The 20,878-nt window shown below is 34.1% G+C and overlaps 1 protein-coding gene across 4 annotated transcripts; it reads left to right on the top strand.

Moving 5' to 3' along the window:
• The first annotated feature begins 1,103 nt into the window (after positions 1–1,103).
• Positions 1,104–20,473, top strand: GMI1 (gamma-irradiation and mitomycin c induced 1). 4 transcript variants are annotated; one of them, XM_011026535.1, is made up of 37 exons: positions 1,108–1,387; positions 2,083–2,507; positions 2,630–2,662; positions 2,767–2,853; positions 2,946–3,001; positions 3,433–3,516; positions 4,227–4,299; positions 4,655–4,710; positions 4,801–4,906; positions 5,021–5,089; positions 5,206–5,292; positions 6,601–6,651; positions 7,114–7,249; positions 7,459–7,520; positions 7,591–7,719; positions 9,142–9,232; positions 9,362–9,396; positions 11,528–11,603; positions 11,701–11,880; positions 12,087–12,245; positions 12,395–12,416; positions 12,543–12,657; positions 12,786–12,902; positions 13,063–13,386; positions 13,484–13,590; positions 13,782–13,959; positions 14,073–14,181; positions 14,294–14,388; positions 15,596–15,694; positions 16,987–17,053; positions 17,726–17,811; positions 17,903–18,325; positions 18,546–18,660; positions 18,861–19,071; positions 19,158–19,283; positions 19,450–19,776; positions 20,117–20,473. In XM_011026535.1, the coding sequence occupies exons 1-37, from the start codon at positions 1,339–1,341 to the stop codon at positions 20,358–20,360; spliced, it is 4,809 nt and encodes a 1,602-aa protein (XP_011024837.1). In that variant the 5' UTR covers positions 1,108–1,338; the 3' UTR covers positions 20,361–20,473. The 4 variants fall into 4 exon arrangements, with proteins under 4 accessions (XP_011024840.1, XP_011024837.1, XP_011024838.1 ...); XM_011026536.1 differs by having other exon boundaries at positions 1,109–1,456; XM_011026537.1 differs by having other exon boundaries at positions 1,109–1,595.
• The last annotated feature ends 405 nt before the right edge of the window (positions 20,474–20,878 follow it).

Here is a 20,878-nt window from a genome sequence, read left to right as displayed (position 1 = left end):
GAAAGACATGACTAAGTGCACAGAATTATTACACAAACTTGGAATTAAAAAAGAAAGAAAAATGTTTATTTAACCATTGATGAAATCCCTAGGAGGACTTGAATGCCATGCAAGTTCAGTTTTTTTCATAAAAGGGCGGCTAATCTTCCTTTTTCCCAAGATTTCCTCTTTGCTAACATACGCACTGTGCGCCCATCGTCCTATCCATTTTCCAAATCTCCTTTTCACACGTGGCTTCACAGTGCAGTTTTGTCTCATAAGCCCAAACAGGACCCGAATACGAACTAGTTTTCATAGTAGTCCCTAAAGCTATGAATTGCGATATTGGAGTCTCTGAAGTTTCTTAAGATAATAAAATATTCTACTGTAGCATAAAAAATTCATATTTTATAAACCAATAACGTCAAATATTTTACAAAATATCATGAAAAAAATAATAGGAAATTAAGTATTGGACCAGTAAAAAATAATCAAGCATAGGTTATAATTTGTAAGACTCCACCTACGGGTCGATTTGGACCAAGATGTAATTTGCGGGTTAGATAATTTAAAGTGTCATTCAACGAGTTAATTTAATTTATGAAAATTTTTATCTAGTCCGATAAATGCTTTGGATCGGCAAGTCTATGAGTTAGTTTACGATGCCAAACGTGAATTTATAACTATATAATTAATTATTTTATCAAATCTATTAAGAAAATTAATAGTTTAAGGACTTATTCTCTATCTCATGATATTTAAAGGGATTAACACTCTAAGCACGCTCTAGTTATTTTTTACTAAACAGATGTCCTCTTTTCTTATTAGTTTTTAGAGTGTGTTTCGTAAAGTGATTATGATTTATTTATTTTTAAATATGTTTTATTTGAAATATTTTTTCGTTATTTTTACAAGCTGATATTAATTATAAATTTTTTAAAAATAAAAAAATCAATTATTTTTATATATTAAAATAATACTTTTAAAAAAATTATTATAACAATAACAAACACCTCTTTAATATTTTAACATACGATAAAAGTTGCTTTTTACTTTTCATTAAAATAATAATTTTATTTTTTATTTCTTAAAATTCAATTTCAGTGTAAACAGCCAACACAACCTTCTTCTCGTCATCTTCCTCACAACAAGTATCTTCTCTACTCTCTCACTCCCTTCAGCTCCTCTTTAACACGCATTTTCTGTTTCTCAATCTAAAAAAACCTAGATTCTCTGACCATATTCTACTCCTCGCCTTAACGGCACAAAGAGAGTATAGCACTCTCTGTTTTTCGACTCTTTAAAGATAATAGAAACGTTGTCGTTCTTCATTGCTTTCTCTTCCTTTCTCGATGGCTAATGCTTTACAGCTTCAGGAACACTAGCACGGAGTGTAGATACAGGGAGAGAAAGAAAGAATTGTTTTAGTTAATTTTATTAGCTTCTTGAACGTTCCGTTCTGCTTCCCTCTACGCATGTATGTGTGTGTGATGAATGTATGATTTTATCAGTAGTTTCTACGTATGTATGCATGATGTGTGGGTTTATATATGTATGCATGTATGTGCTTTAACTTATCAGTCACGCTACAAACGTACGAAGACAGAGAGAAAGAGGTTGGTTTGTAGTAGCTTTTTTAAGGTTTCAATATTTGATTTTAAATTTTTTTTTTCTTGGACAATTTTGGGTTTTTTTGTTTTTTTTTTTTTTTTAATTTAATGGTAGATATAGTAAATGACAGTCAAAGGTTGATTTTTTTTTTCCTTTTCCTGGACAATTATGGGTCTTTTTGTGTGTTTAGTTTAGTTTTTTTTTTTTTTTGAATTTCATGTTAGATGTTAGATATAGTAAATAACAATAAAAGATTTGATTTTTTTTTCAAAATTTCTTTTTTCTTGGATAATTTTGGGTCTCGTTTTTTTTTTTTTTGAGTTTCATGGTAGATATAGCAGAAAATAGTCAAAGATTGAATTTTTTTTGACAAATTGATTTTTAAACAGACAGAGAGACAGAGAATGATTTGTAAACATGATTTTGTTTGAATTTTTCTTTCTCTTGGACAGATTTTTTGTTATTTGCTCAGAGATTTTTTTTTTTGGACAGAGTTGGGTAAGATGGAAATGAAGCCGAGTAGAAAGAGACAGTTGGAATTGGTGCCGCATGATGGGGGTGGAGGTGGAGGTGGAGGAGGAGGAGGAGGAGGAGGAGGAGGTGGAGGAGGTGGAGGAGGAGGAGGTGGACGTGAAGGGGGGGTGGTTTACAAATTCAAGATTTTGTTACCGAATGGAATGACTGTGATTGTGAGACTGACTGATCCGAAACCAATGTGGGTGCAAGACTTTATTGGTTTGGTTAAACGAGAATATACTTTAGCTCAAAGAGATTCATCACCTTTGATGAAAAAGAAAAGAACTTTGAACTGGGAAAGTGAAAGTTGGTTTCTGGAGGATGGAAATGGTAAATTAATGATTGAGAGGCTTAAGTTTACGTCTTTCAATCCGCATAAATGGCACATCCTTTTGCTTCGCGTGAGTGACATTGTAGTTTAATTGAAGTGCTAATTCATCTTCTGTTTTGTTGCTAAGAAAGAAAGAACTAGTGGTTAATTAATGATGGATTTGCTTCCTTTTTTTTTTCCTGGTTAAATTAGGATGGATCGGCTGAGGTTACTGATACTTTTGAGGTTAGTGGTGTATGTGGCGTTTGTTTTGATTATTTAAGTAATTGGTTTAATTTGGAAGGGTTCTGGTTAGTTTTGTGATGATGGATTTAAGTTGGCTTTTGTAGAACATGTGGGATTTGACTCCTGATACCGAATTACTTAGGGAGTTGCCAGAAGAGTATACCTTTGAGACCGCACTTGCTGATTTAATTGTAAGTTTTGTGGAATAACTGTGAGAATGAATTGGATCTTGTGCTACTGATTTTTTGAGTCGTGAACATGGACTCTGCTTTTCATTTACTAGGATAATTCCTTGCAAGCATTATGGTCTGTAGGTGAAAATGGGAGTAAACGGATCAGGTATGCCATTTCGTTATTTATTAATTTTTATTTTTTCTTAATGGATGCCATCATTTGAGTAAGCACCTCCTCAGTTGCTTCTGTATGGGAATTATGTTCGGACTCAAATGACTAGTAATCAAATCTTTTCAAAAAGTATTGTTGTCATTTTAAAAGCTTTCACCAGTATTGATGAATAACTCTGGGATGACAGTTAAATGATAGCAAAGCCACCTTTTAATCGATTGTTAAATCCATCATTTAAAGTATCTGTGGTGATTGCTCTGGAGTTTTTCCAATAGCATAAGAGAATTCTGTTTCTGAACAGAAAGCTATTTTATGACAATACCATGTAAAAAGGACAAGTGTGACTGTTTTTTAGTTGCATCTGTGTGGTGTTTTATTTTTAAACTTTAGTGATATGTTGTTACATTAATCTAGTGCTTTTGCAGTGTGGACATTATGAAGGATAAGATTTCAATTTTCGATACTGGTCCTGGAATGGATGCTAGTGATGAAAACTCTATAGTGAAGTGGTATGTCACAGCAGCTTTTCTCATTCTCTTCATAGTTAAGGTTATTTCTTGATGGGTAGGTGGAAGTTTGGGTGCATCTAGAATAGCAAATGGGGAGTGCACTAGTTTAGAAGGGCATCAAAACTGTGTTTTTTTTAATGGTATCTCCTGGATAGAAGAAACAGAAATATTTCTTATGGTTATGAATCACAGGTTCTGAAACAATTTGTTTCAGAGGGACTTTTCTTCATGTTCTTTGAATAACTGCATGTTCTAGAGGATGACAGATCTCTGAAGAAAGGTGGAAATATTTTTCTTTCCATAAAGATTATCTCTCAATTAATAAAACTGGAAGAAAAATGTTTGAACAGCATTTCTCATTTAAGCAGTCAGTACGAGATGTAATTTTCACTAAACAGTATAGAAAATAGTTCTTTAGAAAGTAAAGGAAAAAATTATAATATGTTTGCATTTCTGAAAACTGTAATTGATGGTTAAACATAGACATGATTTTGAAAGAATTTAAATATCTTTTCCAGCGGAAATCATAGGAGTATAATTTATATTTACTTTGTTTACATAATGATTGATTTTTAATATACAGCCTCTTGTGTTTTTTGTTCCTTGCTTGACATGTTTTCTGTAGATATTATGGCAACTAGGTATTCTGGACTACCATTTTGTCTCTTGCTTCTTTGCCCCTGAACTTTTTTATTCTCTATCTTATTCAGGGGAAAGATGGGAGCCTCACTGCATAGATCATTCAAGGCAAAAGCAATAGGGGTCAAACCTCCTTATTTGATAGTATGTTTTAGTTCAAACTTTCTGCTTTACTGTCTAATATGTGCTGATGTAGAGTGGTATGCTTTGTGTACAAAGCACATTAATGCTCTGAAATTTTATCAACTGTTGAACAAATCCTATTATCTATATACGATGCAAATCAAGATTGATGGTGTTAGATGCAGAGCAGTGATTTATGTAAGGTCCAATGATACCTTTGCCTTTCATATACTGGGATGCTATTATTGTTTTTGTATTGCAACAGCTTTAAAATTGTCATCATAAACTAACCAGAGATTGTTCTCAAGATAATGAACTTTGCGTTTACTTCGCTATTTTTGCTCTATTTTTTATGATGTTGTTTTCTGCAATACAGCCTTATTTTGGCATGTTTGGATATGGTGGACCAATTGCAACCATGCATTTAGGGAGGTATAAAAACCATCTTGTTGTGTGGTTGCTCTAGTGTAGTAACATGTTAGTTTGAATGTTGGTCCAGCTCATTTTTCTTTCCTATTATAGACGTGCTTTAGTATCTTCCAAGACAAAAGAATCAAAGAAAGTCTATACTCTACATCTTGAGAGAGAGGCTCTGCTCCGCAGTTCTGGTTCTGAACCAACTTGGAAGGTAAATAAATTCCGTGAACAATTTATTCTCTCCTTTTAATAGTAAACTTTTTTTTTTATTTGTTTTATGATATATCAAATTTCAGTTAAGGTTATTTTTATGTTTTATTTTTAGACTAGTGGAGGCATGAGGGATCCTTCAGTAGATGAAATTGGAAAATCCCCTCAGGGAAGTTTCACAAAGGTGAATATCTGTTGCTTCTCGCAGCATTGTTAAAATCCTCTTGGAGTATGTGAATTGTACTATGAATAGCAATTAAAAGTGAGCTCACATGTCTAATTTTGCTAATTGATTACCAGGTTGAGATATTGGAGCCTAAAGTAAGAGACTTGGACGAATTTCAACTCCAATGCAAGCTGAAGGACATATATTTTCCTTATATCCAGGTGTGCTTGCTAGATTAAAGAACAAAAAAAGAACTCTCCTCATATGCAAATTACAAAAGAGTAGATGTTTTGTCATTGTAATTGGTATTGTTGCTAATATCTATGGTTGTCATTTTCTTGAGGAAGCAACGAAGTTTTGGTTGGAAAATGTATACAATTTTGTTTTTCTATGATTATGTAGTGAAAATATTTGGTTCCTAGTCAGTATACTGTCTTTGTCATTTACCAATATCTTCTGTTCTGAATTGGAACAAGGATTTTTATCCTTTTAATTTGCAATGAAGGTTTTATGTATGACTTAAAAGAACCCTTGCTCAAGAGAGTAATCTTAAAGGTGTTACTTATTTTCTGCAGTTAGTAACTGAAAATTTTATACTTTCAGAATCTCATGGTTGAACCACACTGAATACTTAATCCATTTTTACACGGTGACTTCTGATGAAAATTAGTTTAAATATGATGTCACTTGATGACATCAAGTTTATCAGAAAATATTGTTTTGCTAGTAACTTTTGAGGCATTCTAAGTAAAAATCTAGCTGGCCAAAGAGAAAAAAGAACTGCATGACATCTAAATGTTAAGTTGCTACCTTCACAAGTTGGTGCTCTAACATTACTGAGTTTGTGCAAGCTTATGAACTGATAATCCTCAATAGAGCATGATGCATGCTTGTGACATTGCACTTAGTTCTTAGTTAATTTTATTGGCATTTTGTGTTCTTATTTGTTTTGCAACATTGTTCTCTTTATCTGCATGGATTTGCTCTTATCAAATGTGCTTCTCTAGAACAGTAAGTTTGTCTTTCATCCTGCTTCATTATACAGATGCACGCCTCAATATGCATGTGTTTATATTTTTTCTTTTATGTAAAATAAATTAAGTCACTCTATCTAGTGCTGTACAAAGAGTCAGTTACTTAAAAGTGCAGTGATAAATTCCACACTGCTGAATGAACAATCCCCAGCAAAGAAAATAATTAACTATGATGTCGTTTAAATAGCTCATAGTTTTTCTTTCTTTTTTGTATTTATGCTTGAAGGCAATTTAAACCCACTCATTTCCTTTTAAATTCCAAACCTACTCAACATTCATTACAGTTTAGTAGTTGATACTTCACAATAGATTGTGCATTTGTCAGGATAATAAGAGGATGTATGCTAGACTTTATAGCATAACTATCATTCATACAGGCACCATAGATCAGTGATTTCTCTAGATGATATGATAGAAGTTTTTCTTGTGCATTATTATGCTTTGTTCTCTACTGTCCAGCATTTAACATTTCTGAATTATTTTGTTTATGTGCAGTGTGATGAGGTGTCCAAAACTGGGAAGACTACCAGACCTGTTGAATTTCAGGTCTTATATGTTGCTGTTCTTGCTTTTGAATATGTTGCTGTTCCTGCTTTTGCATATGTTGATGTTCCTGATTTTGAATAATTCCTTGGTATATGTTACTTTCCCTAGTAACCGCAATGTTGCATGCACTTTACATTTATTTTCAAAGGAGGAAAAAAGATTTCCCTTTATTTTGGATAGAGTTAGGTTTTGGGTGAATTTTTATGAACTTAAACGTTTGATGGAGTTGATATAGCAGATGTGAGCTACTTATCTGCAGCTTCTTACATCTTCTAATAAAATATGTATCTTAGAAGTAAATAATAATAGCGGCAAATAAGCAAAAACAGGAATAGCATATGGGATACTCGAACTTTTTAATTCTGTTAATGACTGTAGGCCTAGGTGCTTGAGATTTACACTTGTCTGATTGTGTGAGTGGTCAACGCCCTTAACATAGAGCACCACATTCTGGCTGTTCAGGTTAATGGTATTGATTTAGCTGAGATTGATGGTGGGGAGGTGTCAATTACCAACTTGCACTCTTGCAATGGTCCCGAGTTTGTTTTTCAGCTTCGCTTTTCCATCAAACAGGATGTTGCCTCAACCAGAAGCTCAGGTGAAAACACTCTGTTCCTCTTTGTTAAATATATGAAGCTAAATTTCTGGTATTATCATGAACATCTCTTTTCATATTCTTTAGCTTGTATGTTCTTTTCAATTCCTTTGTTCTTATTTTGAGTTGTGGCCAGTGATGCCATGCGAGCTGTTAGCATATGCCAGCTTTGAGCATTTCTAGAATTAGTTTCTAAGAAAGTGATATTTCAGGTTCAAGGGCGTCTCAAGAAGCAAATGCACGTATAAAATGTGTTTATTTCCCCATTTCTGAGGTACATAAACAGTTAGCAATATTTTCTTTCTTGTAATAGAGTTTTTGATTCGAGAATTTGCTTGTTAAAGGGAAAAGAGAGTATTGAAAAGATATTGGAGAATTTGGAAGATAAAAGGTGTGGAAATGGAGAAAGCTTTGAGACCTTCACACGTGTCTCTATTCGGAGGCTTGGCCGTCTACTTCCAGATGCTCGTTTGGTTAGTTATCTGTCTTTCTATATATCCTAATTAATTTGATTGGTAGATGAACTACTATCTGCCATTTTGTGCATCATACCAGCTCTGCTCTTAATATTTAGAAGTGGGAAATTTAGTATTTGATAAAAAAAAAAGGACTAAGTTCTGCTGTGTTCAAGATATAGTCAAGGTTTCAATACTTCGATTCTAATTATCAAGGCTAGCTATGCATTCTCAGAACCATCCTACGTTGCTGTTGCTGTACTTACAGAGCTAAGCTGCATGTGGATTTTGATATGCGCATGCATTATATCAATGATACAGTGTTTAAATCTTAGATTCTTAGTGTGGGTCAAAATTAACTCCAGTACCCATTTGTTTAGCATCCTCTATTATCATCGGAGTTCATAGTTCCTGTATTTGAAGATTGATGCACTAGGTGATTGTAGTCCATCCTGATATAAGAAATCTAAGCACAAGAAGGTGAATTGAAAATTTAATATGTATGACAATTACTAGATAATGAATTTTAACAAATGGTTCCTGCAGTACTTGGAACTTGTTGGCAAAAACATGAATAAGCACCATGAAATTCCAGAATTATTTAGACTTGGTGACTTGTCAAGTAGTGTAAAGGTAACTTGCTTAAAAATCTAGGCCAATGAAGTGCTCATGCTAAATATCTTCTGGTTTGCTTCAAGCATGAAGTAATGGTGATCATCTTGGCAGAAAGTTCATGATGACAAGTCTCTTAAATATACAAGTCTTGGAAGATGTTCTGGTTTGTCTCCTTCTGGAGCTACTAGTTGCCCCATCTGCCTCTGTTACATGATTTGCTTAGGGAGTATGGATTATAGGGTTAACTAAACAATTGCTTATATTATCAAACGTTTGTAATGATTTCATTGTTTATTGATTCTAACATTGCTAGAGAACTACAAGCTAAGAAATCAGACTTAAAGTTGACTGTTTGCTGAGCTGCTGTCCAATGCTATAGAAATTTCTTGTTAGATGTGAGAATTTCCTTCTGCTGCATGTTATGTCTGGTTCATTCCACCCATTATTACTTCTAGGATTTGAGAAAGCAACCTGTATTGACATGTTAATGGAACTTCAAAGTGGGCATCCCTCAATATTGAACTCAGGTGAAACACTACCAGGGGATGTTAACTTTTGCACTCACGTTCAATTGTTGGGACTGCAGATTATGAGAGTCGGTTAAATTTTACCTTTTGTGCATGCATAAACACTGATAAACATTAAAAGGAATTGAAGTAGTTGCAAATCAGGTTCCAGGGAGGAATTAAACAATACAAAATATTTTGTGCTCTAGTTTCATGCATTTGTTTTTACAAGTCTCTGGTGCTTCAACCTTTGTTTTACTGGTTGATCTGCATCTCAGTGACTATTGCACCTAATATCAGTCATTCTGCTTCATTGTAGGCATGTCTTCCTTTTATGGAATTCAAGCAGAAAAAAGGAGATAAAGCTCACATATTGAAGAGATGCTGCTTAAGAGTTAAATGTTTTATTGGTATTTCTTCTTTTTTGTGGAAATATTCTCATCTTTTATATCACATTTGTAAAAGTTTTCGCATCTCTGTATATGTTGTGTACTTTTTTCTGCAGTATCAGTACTCAGCAGAAACTGTTGTATTTGCAGACACTGATGCTGGTTTCAATCCAACACCCTCAAAGGTAAGGAACTTGATGAAGTTTACAGAATGCACACATGTTTACAATGTTATTTGCCACAGCTTGGTGCTTAATATGCAGTTCTTTACATGGTATGGACTATGAGTCTAATTACTTTCATTGGATCGACTCTTCTTCCTTTGTTATGTCTTCTTACTTGGAGCATTAATTTGTGCAAATTTGTTTTTTAAGGTAAGTGTTTGGTATGTTGGATAAAGATGGACGTCACATGATAATTTTTTTTTGTGAAGATGTTTGGTGCTCCTTTCGACAACCTGTCCAAGGTTGTTCTAGTAGATAAATTTGTTTCACTAACAAGGGTAGGACAAGTTTGTCCAATTCTTAGCAAAAGGGTTAGCCCGGGTTAATTTAGGTCAATGTAAGGATTAAAAATAATTATTATTATAGTTTTAAAAAACCGACTCGAGGGTTGACTCGAGGCAAGGTTCGGGTCACAAGCTGGGTTGACCATTGACCTTGGTCAAAATAATGATAAAAGTAGTTATTATCATAATTTTAAAATTTGACTCGAGTGTTGATCCGGGGCAAAGCCCGGGTCACAAGTTGGGTTCAACATTGACCTGGATCCATGTAAGAATAAAAATGGTTATTATCATAGTTTTCAAATCCAACTTGGGGGTCGAACGAGGGTAAGACGTGGGTCATGGATCGGGTTAATCATTGAACCAAGTCAATGTAAGGATAAAAATGATTATTATCATAGTTTTAAAACTTGACTTGGAGGATCGATCTTGGGCAAGGCTTGAGAGGCTCAACCCGAATTGACTAAAATTAAAAAAAAAAATCAAATCAACCTTGTTTTGACAAAAGAAACTAAAAAAAAGTTGATGGATTTTTGACCCATATTTTATCTTAGGCCGATTGAGTCATAGGTTGACCTAAGTTTTTGATAGGGTCAGGTTGGATCAATTTTAGCCTCGGGTCAGCTAGATCCCATCCAATATCTATCAAACATAAAATAAGACAAATTATTCAGTCTAAAGCACGTGAAATACAAGACAAGACAATTATTTGTTTAGTTCAATCAATATTGTTCAACATACCAAACACAACCTCCATATGCTAATAAAAATAATTGTCTAGTAGTGGTTTTTCTTTAGTTTATAGGTTACAGCACAAAAAAATAAATAAAAAATAAAATAAAAATTATATATATATATATATATATCTATGCTAATAACAATCATAACACATTTCCTGTCACCTTAGAAATGCATCAGTAGTTGTTTGGCTAATAAGTCAGCAATTATTTCTTATTCAATATGTATTCTGCACTTAGATTTTTCGTTGTTCTCCTTATACCATCTAAATCAGTACTCTTTAGCATCGGTTTTAGAAGGAAAAATAAGTTCAAGAAGGCAAAACTTAGGATTGGTTCAGTATACCATTTCTTTTTCAGTTTTGAAAAACTTGTTCATTTGTTGAAGACAAATTTTTCCATTAAAAAACATCAAGATTACAAATATTTTCATAAAAATCAAATATATATAGTCATTTGTGATAATATAATTGTAGAATATTAAATTTATTTTATTCAAATTAAAAGTTATAATGTTAACTAAAAAAAGTCTTTATATTAGATTTATAATTAAAATTAAATTTATGACACCAACTAAATATGAAAATATATAAAAAATAATTTTAATCTCTTACATTGCTAAAAAGTGTTTGTTTATAAAAGAAAAGATAATAATATTTTTCATGTTTTTTCATTTGAAAGACAATGAAAAATTTGTACTGGAAAACTGTGTAGAAACTCTAAAATATGTTTTCCAAACTCGTATAAATTTGGAAAAGTAGTTTTTTGGATAGATAAATATTACATCTGATCAGTAAATTCTAGCCTTTGCTTTTCTGACTCTTGTTTTTTAGAAAATTGGAGTGTTGCTCTATTTTTGAACAGCTTCTTAGGTGTTCTTGTGCACACATGCACCTTAGTGACACGTTGATGCTTTAATTTTCAGCTGGAGGAATGGATAAGCGCACACACACATCTAATAGCCAACTTCAATCACTTCGGGATATTGTTTAGGCAATAAATACACCTTGTAGTGTAAATGTAGTTGCGGACAGTTAAATGAACCTTGTTAATGTAAATAAACTGCAATTACAGACTGATCTAGCACACTGCAATCCTTTTACAATTGCTTTGAAGAACTTCAGCCATAAGATGCTTGAGAAAGAAAAAGGTTGTGTTTTTATCTCATTTTCCGTTTTAAATATGGAAATAGTTTTAGTTGGTTTAGTCCATTAGATCTTATTAATTTAATAATTTCATTGTTGTAGAAGTTAATGTTGACATTTCAAGGAATGGTAAATTGTTAAGTCCTTCACATCTGGAAAAGGAGTATGAAGATTGGATTCTTGAGATGCATTCTCAATATGATACAGAAGTCAGTGCTGGTGAGGATGATGGAGTTCTTGTTGTTGGCCCCACAAACAAAATACCTGGCATTTCATCTGATGGTAGGGCCGATTAACATTGAATTTTTTGGAGGGAAACATGTTGGTTGACATCTTGATTTCAGTATAAATATTTAACTCATCTGCAGTCCACCACATAATATTTCTAAGTTTAGAATTTGTTCATTCAAGTCTTACTTCTGTTGTTTAATTGTTTTTTTATATCTGATTCTATTTGATCACATAATTTTTATCTTTTCAACTTGTAGTTGTGAGAGTGCGTGATACTTTGACGAGGAAGGGAACAATTTGGAAACGTGGTCAGAAAATAAAAGTTTTAAAGGGAGCTGGCCCAGGGTTCCATAATAAAAATGTTTACCTAACATTGGAACATTTTTTGATTGAAGGAGTTCAAGGCGATGCTGGTGGTAAGAAACATTTCTTGCAGCATTATGACATTGAACGTGAGGCCTGAACATTTTTTAAATTTAAATGGAACGGATGACTTTTTCCTATCAATGCCCTTTTGTTGAAATCAATGAACCTGACCTTGTCTTTTCTTGTCTCTATTCAATAGGGGATGCTCGGATTATATGCAGGTTTGCTGTATTTTATATTTTGTTTGCAGAATTTCTTTATCCGTTATATATATATATATATTTATATCTTATTGTTGTGATATTTTTCTCATGATATATGTTCATTTGTTTATGTGGATATGGAAGGCCACTGGACATTGCAGAGGAGAATGGCTGTGTGCTTTCAGTTGAAGATGAGATTGCCAGATTTGATATTCGCAGCTCTATATCAGTACCTATTAGTATGATCGACTCTGGGAAGGTTTGTTTCATGTTTACATTTAATGTTTCTTTTCCTTTGAACACACCTACATGGCACATTTTTATCAATATTTTTTTAACTGTTCTGTATGATTGAGTAATTTTTGGAATCATGATCCACTGTATTAGTGCCAAACTATTGGAAGTTCTGAGTGGAATTGCCAACTTCAGAAGCAAAGTCAGAAAGCTCCCTCTATGATTGAAGTGCTTGGAAGAAAACATTGTCAAGAGTTGGAGATTGATGGGGTCAGTGTATTCTAACTGTTTTTCATCTGCTTATTTTGAAGAGCAGTAGCCATTCACATTTTTTCCCATTATGGTGATCACTAGGTGTTCATATTTTTTCCCATTATGGTTTCTGTTTATGGAAGTGTAACTATCTATATAATCATGCTCTATGATTTAGGGATTCCCTGCTGAATCTACAGTTGAAGCTGGATGCGCTCCTCCAATGGAAATAGTGGCAGTTGTTCGGCCTGGCTGTTATGTTTCTTCCAGTCATTCAAAGATTTTGGACCAAAAGTATATTGTCAAAACTAATTTAGAGATGTCTATAGAGGTTAAAATCAGAAAATCAGCAGAGGAATGCCAAAATGTAGGGCATATATATTCAGCGCGCATAGGTCCTTCTTCTCATAAAGGATTTGATGGCTTGTATATTTTTTCACTGGGTTGCAAGTTTCCCAACTTATTTAAAGAGGCTGGTGTTTACACTTTTTTATTCACTCTTGTAAGTGATGCACTACTTAATCATGAATTTATTTTTCATATGTCATAGTGTAGTTTATGTTCCTGATCATGTTCTAATGCAATAAAATTGTCTGTAGAGTGATAATAATTGTAAGAAATATGAAAAAAGATTGATGGTCAAGGCATCTCGAGAGGTTGGAAAGTGGAAGCTTTTGGGTGATATACAGGGAAAACCATGTGTGAGGTAAGTAGCTTTTCATGATTAACTTATTGACTTTCTTTGGATTAAATTGTTTACAGTTACCTGCAAGACTTGATTTTAAATCCTTTCAAGTTCATTAAAAAATGGTTTTTGAATTACTGTTCCAATCCTTTTATTATATATAATATTTGTAAGTTTTCATTCTTCTTATAAGCTAAAAATCATCTAATTAGGGTGGGTTCACGATTTCCATCACTCTTTATTGGGTGTCTTGACATCTACGGCAATCAAATCCCATTTAAATCTGTTCCAGAAATAACTGTGAGACTAGATTCAATCGTGGGTGTGCTTGCTGAAATAGACAAATTTAAGAAAGGCCTTTCTTCTGATAAATTGGCCCTTAAAGTTCAGGTATTCTTTAACCGTGGCCCTTTTGTAGATGCTGGTGTCTGTTTTTTTTTCTTAGGCAAAATGTGCCTCTTACACAATCATGCCTTATTTGGATTTTTTTTTTTTAAATTCAGAATATGCTAATTGTGAGCGACAAGTTGGATAGAATACAGCCAGAGTATGAAGCCACTTTGGTGATATGCCCTGTAGATGGGTTGGTTTCAGTTTCTATTCCGTGTCAAGGTACTTCGATCCATATGTAACAGTGTTGTTCATAATGGCGCAGTCATGATGTTTAATTCCCTATCTTGATGTTCTAGTGGATTCTTCATTTATGTTCCTCGTTTTGTATCAGTTATGCCTGGATCAGTACAGCACATCACAGGCCAACCACCAATACAGGAAAAACACTTGCTTCCAGGTTTCGTGGTGAAAGAACTTGTGTTAAAGGTAATTGTTATTAAAATTTTCTGGTGCATCTTGTATTCAAGAACAAGTGGAAAGTCATGGTTTCTTCGTGAGCTTATGTGAGCTGTTGCAAATCTGTATTTTGAGATGAAATTAAAAATTGGGTTGTGGATTATTTCTAACGTAATTAGAGTTAAAATCACACACAAAAAACAAACATACTTAAATCTGATCACTTTCACAGCTTCTGAAGATATTGCGTTTGAGAATTTTCAACTTCCAAATTGTTATTGTTCATTAACCATTCTAAGTCCCATGCTTCCTTCGATACTTTATATACCCAGTTATCACTTTCTTAAAGTTTAGCCAGGATCTAATTTACAGAACTAAAAGAACTAATACATGTCAAAGAACCATTTCACCTAAAAGGCCCTAGGATATGATTTATATTATTCTCTAACACACCCCCTCAAGTGAAAGCCCTTTGGGCTTAAAACTTGCACAGGCCCACATTTCTTTGTGCTTAACTTTTATCAAATAAATAGGGATAGTGGGATTTGAACTCGTGACCGTTTGGTCATCAAGGCTCTGATACCATGTCAAAGAACCATCTCACCTAAAAGCTTAAGCTATTAGGTGAGACCCTAGGATATGATTTATATTATTCTTCAACAATACAGTTCAGTGATCCTTCAGGTGATACAAGGATAAAAGCTTAGGGATTTGATGTTTGATTGTAGAAATTCATTTACACCTTGGTGAACGGAGCATTGACATTTAAATTTCCTTTCCTCATCAATGCAAAATCTGTGACTACAATATAATAGAAACGTTATTAAACTGTTATGTATTTAATCTTACTATCCCTTTGCTTTTAATGTTTCTTATATGCTTCTTTTTCCCCCCTTTGAGTAACAGGTTTTGTGAAATCTGTATCTTACTAAATTATCAAGTGCACTTGATATGGAAAGAAAAATAGTATTAATACTAAAAATTCAGTCTGTATTGTTTGCTAGCTAGATCATAGTGATGTCACATTTTAATGAACCGAGCATGATTTGACTAAATAAGCCAATTTACTTGACATTATGGTGCATCAAAGTAATATCTTATTATAGATACCAGAATCATCTTTTAGGCATGTATAAGATTCTCAGTCCACAAATTGAGTGGAACAGAAAGAGAATGAGATCATTGACTAATTGTTTATGGGCTTTATTGATATGCTTATTATACTTATGCCTTCCAGATGCTTGATGCTCATGGTAACCACATCAAAAAAGGTTTGGAAGTTCAGTTGAACGTGGATGGGTTTCATATCCTTGATAAAGAAGGTTCAAATCGTAAGGTTTGGTTCTCGACATTCTTGATTTCCAATAATAATTGAGCTGTGTAGTTAACATTTGGGTGTGCTCATGTTAGGTTAGTATCATGCATTCAGTGAACTGTGAATGACAGTCTATTTCGTGGCCTTAAAATATGTCACATTTGCTGTTGTTTTGAATCTCTGTGTAAGCAATGCCAAATACAGTTGAGGATATTGAATCTGACCATGTGTTGATAAAAAAAGGTTAGTCTGCATTGAAGATACAGCCTTTGTAAAATTTCTTTCTTTCCTTTCTTTCTTTCTTTCTTTCTTTTTTTTTTGAAGGAAGGTGGGGGGTGGGGGAGCAATATGTTAGGGTAGTATCATGCATATAGTGAACTATGGATGACAGTCTATTTCATGGCCTTAAAATAGATTACATTTGCCGTTGTTTTGAATCTGTGTAAGCTATGTCAAATGCAGTCTAGGATTTTGATAATATCTGACCATGTACTGATAAAAAAAAGGTTAGTTTGCGTAGAAGATATAGCCTTTGTAAAATTTCATTCTACTCATCTTTGCATTTTCTGTTCGGTGCTCTTCTTCAGTTGGAAGGTGGCAATGCAGGTGAATTGATTTCATTCATACCTTTTTAATAAATATGCACAGTAATCAGTGATGCTAGTCCCCGTGCATGTTTTAATTTAAGCTTCTCGGAAATTCATAACATATCCCTACTGATAAAGAGATGGGGGTTTGGCTGGCTTCTCATCTGTTCATTTTACAAGTGAATGAATTTGGTTACAGAAAGCCTTCATCTCCGAGGACAATTTCTTTTTACTAACAGGCCTTTTTTTTTCCTGGGTCTACTGAAAAGCAAACTTTTATTTAGAGGCATTGCATTAGTATAACGTGGTCTCCCTGTGGGTACTTGTTTCAAGTAGTAGTTACGCACTCCTTGACCAGAGATGTCTTTTTTTCTCTCTCTGTTCCTTTGATGTTGAATGATGCACGCACCTGCTGCCAGCAATTATGGTATATCTTCACATATTCAATGAATATTTTCATTATTTTTTGCAATTTGTGTAACAGAAAGTGAACTGCCTAGTTCTGTATACATAACTCCTAAAACATTAGACAGTACCTTATATGGCATGCAAATTCTTATGTTTCATTTGGAGATCATAATTCTTAAGCATGAATGTAACTAGACAGTACAGTATATGGTTCATTTGGAGATCTTAATTCTCAAGCATAAATGTAACAATAGTTGGAATTGAGCGTTAAGCATTGTGTGTGATATGAGTGCTGAGTTTGAACTTTTTCAATTTAAGGTGGACAAGGATGGATGCATTGATCTCAGTGGTGTCTTGAAGGTAACAGCTGGTTTTGGAAGAATAGGTATGCTGTTATTGTAACATAGCTTGTAATCCCTTGATTTTTTTTCTTGTCATTGTACAACTCTTTCAGATTATCACAAGGCTGAAAGACTACAAAAGAAGAAAGTCAAACATAAAAATGGTTAAAAGATGAATTGTGATCTTTGTCTAAACCTTATTATCACGGCCAAGAAAATATTTTCTTGTCTGTCCTATGGGATGCTGTTAGTTGTATGAATATGTTTATGTCTTAAGAAACGTTGTCTGCTTTATATGTACCATATAATCACTACTAACTTTCTAGTTTTTTAATCATATTATACTGACTTCTCAAACTTTGATTAACTGTGTAGTCAGTAATAGTGTTCCTTGATCTTTTCCTAATATGAACTCAGTAGTCTGGTTTCTAAAATTATAGGCATTATTGCTCCAGAAAGCACTTGAAACTTGTAAAATACAATCAATCTCCAGCTCCACTGGTTTCTAGTAAATCAGGTTCTGGTAATTTGCATTCCTGGCCTTAAGACACAATTCTGAATGATCCGGCATAAGAACTCATTGACTTAGATTTTGACAAACATTATTCTGTATTTCTGTAGCAAGAACTAAGAACTTGACAATATGAGGCTGGCTAGTACTTCAGCTCTATTGATATGTTGCAAATATTAATTAGATTCTTCTTCCTTTTATCCAGTATCATACTCTGTTTCATATCAAGACAAAGTTGTTTTTAAGCAAGAGCTTCAAACTGAGAAGAGGGAGCTGAGAATTGCATCAAAGGTGAGTTATGTGAGTTTTTGCTTTTTATTGTCATTGATATGTGTCTTCTTATAGTAATTCTCAACTAATTACATTATTTTTCCCCTTTCAGCTACCAGAGTTTCTTACAGCAGGATCTGATCTGGAAAATATAGTTTTTGAAGTTGTCGATTCTCAGGGTGATGTTGATCCTCATATTCATAATGAAGAGAAAGCTGGCCAGTGCCATTCACTAACTATAAAGTCAGATTCATTTAATTTACAGGATGCTATTCAGTATACTTTGAGGCATGGTCGCTGCACTATTCCAGCTATTCGAATCCCTCCAATTGAAGGAAGCTTTTGCTTTATTGCTGCTCACTCATGTTACTCAGAGCTGCAGCTGAGTGTCAAACTTCCAGTCATGAAAGCCCCAGTAGTGGAGTATGATGAGATTTTATCACCATATTCAAGCAGAAAAGTCCCACTGCTTGGGGACTCACTATCCCTCGAGCATACTGAAAGCCTAATGACGCCCATTGAAAATAATGAAAAGGTATAAACTTCTCTGATGCAAATGCGATTTTAAGAATTAGCATGGAACCTTGTTTTTCTCAATGTAAATGTTCAGCTATGTTTCTTTTACTTGTTTTGGGTGCCCCTGTCCAACATGAGGGTCAGGAGATTTTATGAGTTGTATCTTTAAGTAGCGCTTGTTATATAGAAAATAGATCAGGTCAAGATTTTCAGTTTCTTTCCTGGACTATTCCTGACAGGGACTAGTGGATGACATTGAAAAATATGGTGAGCGAATTGGAAATTCTGAAAGGCAACTAAAAGTCCTGAATGAACAAAAGACAGAAATTGAGGAGTACGTGTTTGGACTGCAAGGTTTGGATTAAGTTTCACACTTCATTAAGCATACATTAAATATCAAGTGCAAGAAAAATTGGATGATCAATAGTTGTCTCTGGATATTTGTCCAAACTTTGGCGTGTGCCTTCAATTTCATGCCATGTAAAATAGAGTTAAATTTGTTTGCCTTACTAATCAAAAGCAATGATGTGGTGCATGGTTGGCTTTGCTCCCAGCTTCCTTGGAACCAACCTTGAACAATTCAAACTATGTGCTTACTAAGGAGGAGATCCTGGTACAAATTGAAAGCAGGAACCATTCTGCAGCATCAATTCTTTGCCATTGTTATAGAGATTTATCATCGCAAGTACCACAAAACCATTTCATGGAGGGTATATTCGGGTTGGTTGCCCTTCTTGGAACTGTTCGCACCAACAAGCTAAGCAGGTATGTAGCTATCTATTTTATCTTGTTGTTAATGAGATGAGCACTTTCTTATGTATAATATTTTCTTTTAACATCATCATTTGCAGGATATTGGCTGAGTTCTTGGGTGAAGACCAAATGCTTGCTGTTGTGTGCAGATCCAAGGAAGCTGCAAGTGCTTTTGGAAAATCTATTTGTGGTCGTTTTCTTGTTATATGCCTGGAGGATATAAGGTACTATAATAGGCTGTTGCTTGCATTTTGATTCCTCTTGATCTGCACCTTATAAACTTGGGATTCCTCTTGCATACCCTTGGGTATTAAGTGGTAACCATGTGATTTTAACTAGTTTTACCAGAAATGGATAAATCAGTACCCATGATTCGAGATTTTTTGACAGGCCTTACACAGGGGAGCTTGAATGTGGAGACCCACAGAGGAAACTAAAGCTGCAAGATCCTACATTACAATGTGGGAACGTGCCATCAGGTTTCATTGGGTATGCTGCCAATATGATTAATATAGATACCCAAGATATGAACATAAGCACAGCATCTGGATATGGTCTTCGAGAAACTTTGTTCTATCGTCTTTTTGGAGAACTCCAAGTTTATGACACGAAAGAACATATGAATGAAGCCGGTGCTTGTATCAAACATGGTGCTGTTTCTTTAGACGGTGGGATCATTAGAGTCACTGAAAATGGAATTATGTCTCTTGGATGCTGGTATGTTTCTCTCTTTCACAGCCACATGTGAACATGCACATGTATGTGGTTAATAATTTGTATAACTGTACTTTTCTTCCTTGGATTGGTTGTATTATATACATTCTTGCAATGCTACTTCTATCACCGCATCAATTAGGACCAATCAGGAGTGCTATAAACTTAGATGAAATTTGATGGGCTCGTGTGCATGTCTAGGAGCGTGCATTCATAAGTTATCTCTTCATGTGTTTTATCCAAAAGTTTACGAGATTTGCATTTTATTCAGGGTTGTAAGAAAGGAAAAGGATGGCTAAGCATGGTTAAACTCAACCAAGTTTAAATTATCTGTTTTCTTCAGGGATTCTGAAATTTGCTTTCCGGTCGGGACCTTGGAGAATGAGATGAGTCTTGCTCCAGAGAGGATGAAAATCCAAATGCAACTCGAAGCAGGCATGGAAATGTTGCAAGATATAACAGGACAAATAGAGCTTATGACCACACTCCGTGAAAATGCTTTAAAGAAGTTGAAGAAGAAATCCAAGAATTATATCAAACTTATGGATCGTGTAGAGGCAGGGGAGTCTCTGCGTAATAGGAAGTAGTTGGTGTGTTTTGTAGATAATAGGTATTTGACCCTATAGGGTATTTTGCTGATAACAAACAAGCCTGATCATCTTATATATCTGAATGCACTTCCCTCATATGTTGCTGGTAAGCATATTGTATAGTGTTAGGGTTTCGTAGTATACTGGTGAACCCAGTTTCGCAACCTGAAACCTCTTGTATGGATGATCTTTGAAGCTTGCTTCAAAACTTTGCTTGTTTATCTCACCATGGTACAAAACTAAACATTTCCGTTTAAAGCATTATTTATTTTTATATTTTGGTAAAAATTCAATCAATTGAAAATTATAAAATTAATTCTCAATTGAAGTTTTAATGGAGGATAAAAATGAAAACAAAGAATAAAAAAGAAGCAAACAGTGAAATTTAATATTTTAATTTAGAATTTTTTTATATAATATTACTGTTTACATCCGGAAAATTAATTTATTCTCTGTAATTTCATAAGGGATTGTTTGGTGATACTCCGTTGATGCAATCTGATATGTGACATGAA

The sequence above is a fragment of the Populus euphratica genome, unplaced genomic scaffold (assembly GCF_000495115.2).
Source record: "Populus euphratica unplaced genomic scaffold, PopEup_1.0 scaffold44.1, whole genome shotgun sequence".
NCBI lineage: Eukaryota > Viridiplantae > Streptophyta > Magnoliopsida > Malpighiales > Salicaceae > Populus > Populus euphratica.
The sequence above is the reverse complement of the archived record's forward strand: the minus strand, read 5'-3'. Positions and strand labels throughout refer to the sequence as shown.

Excerpts from the sequence above, each read along its gene's own strand:
- GMI1 (XM_011026535.1), top strand. The coding sequence starts at position 1,339 with ATGCTTTACAGCTTCAGGAACACTAGCACGGAGTGTAGATACAGGGAG. Across the intron at positions 4,300-4,654 it reads TCAAACCTCCTTATTTGATA|CCTTATTTTGGCATGTTTGG; the intron begins GTATGTTTTAGT and ends TCTGCAATACAG. Across the intron at positions 18,661-18,860 it reads GTACGTGTTTGGACTGCAAG|CTTCCTTGGAACCAACCTTG; the intron begins GTTTGGATTAAG and ends CTTTGCTCCCAG.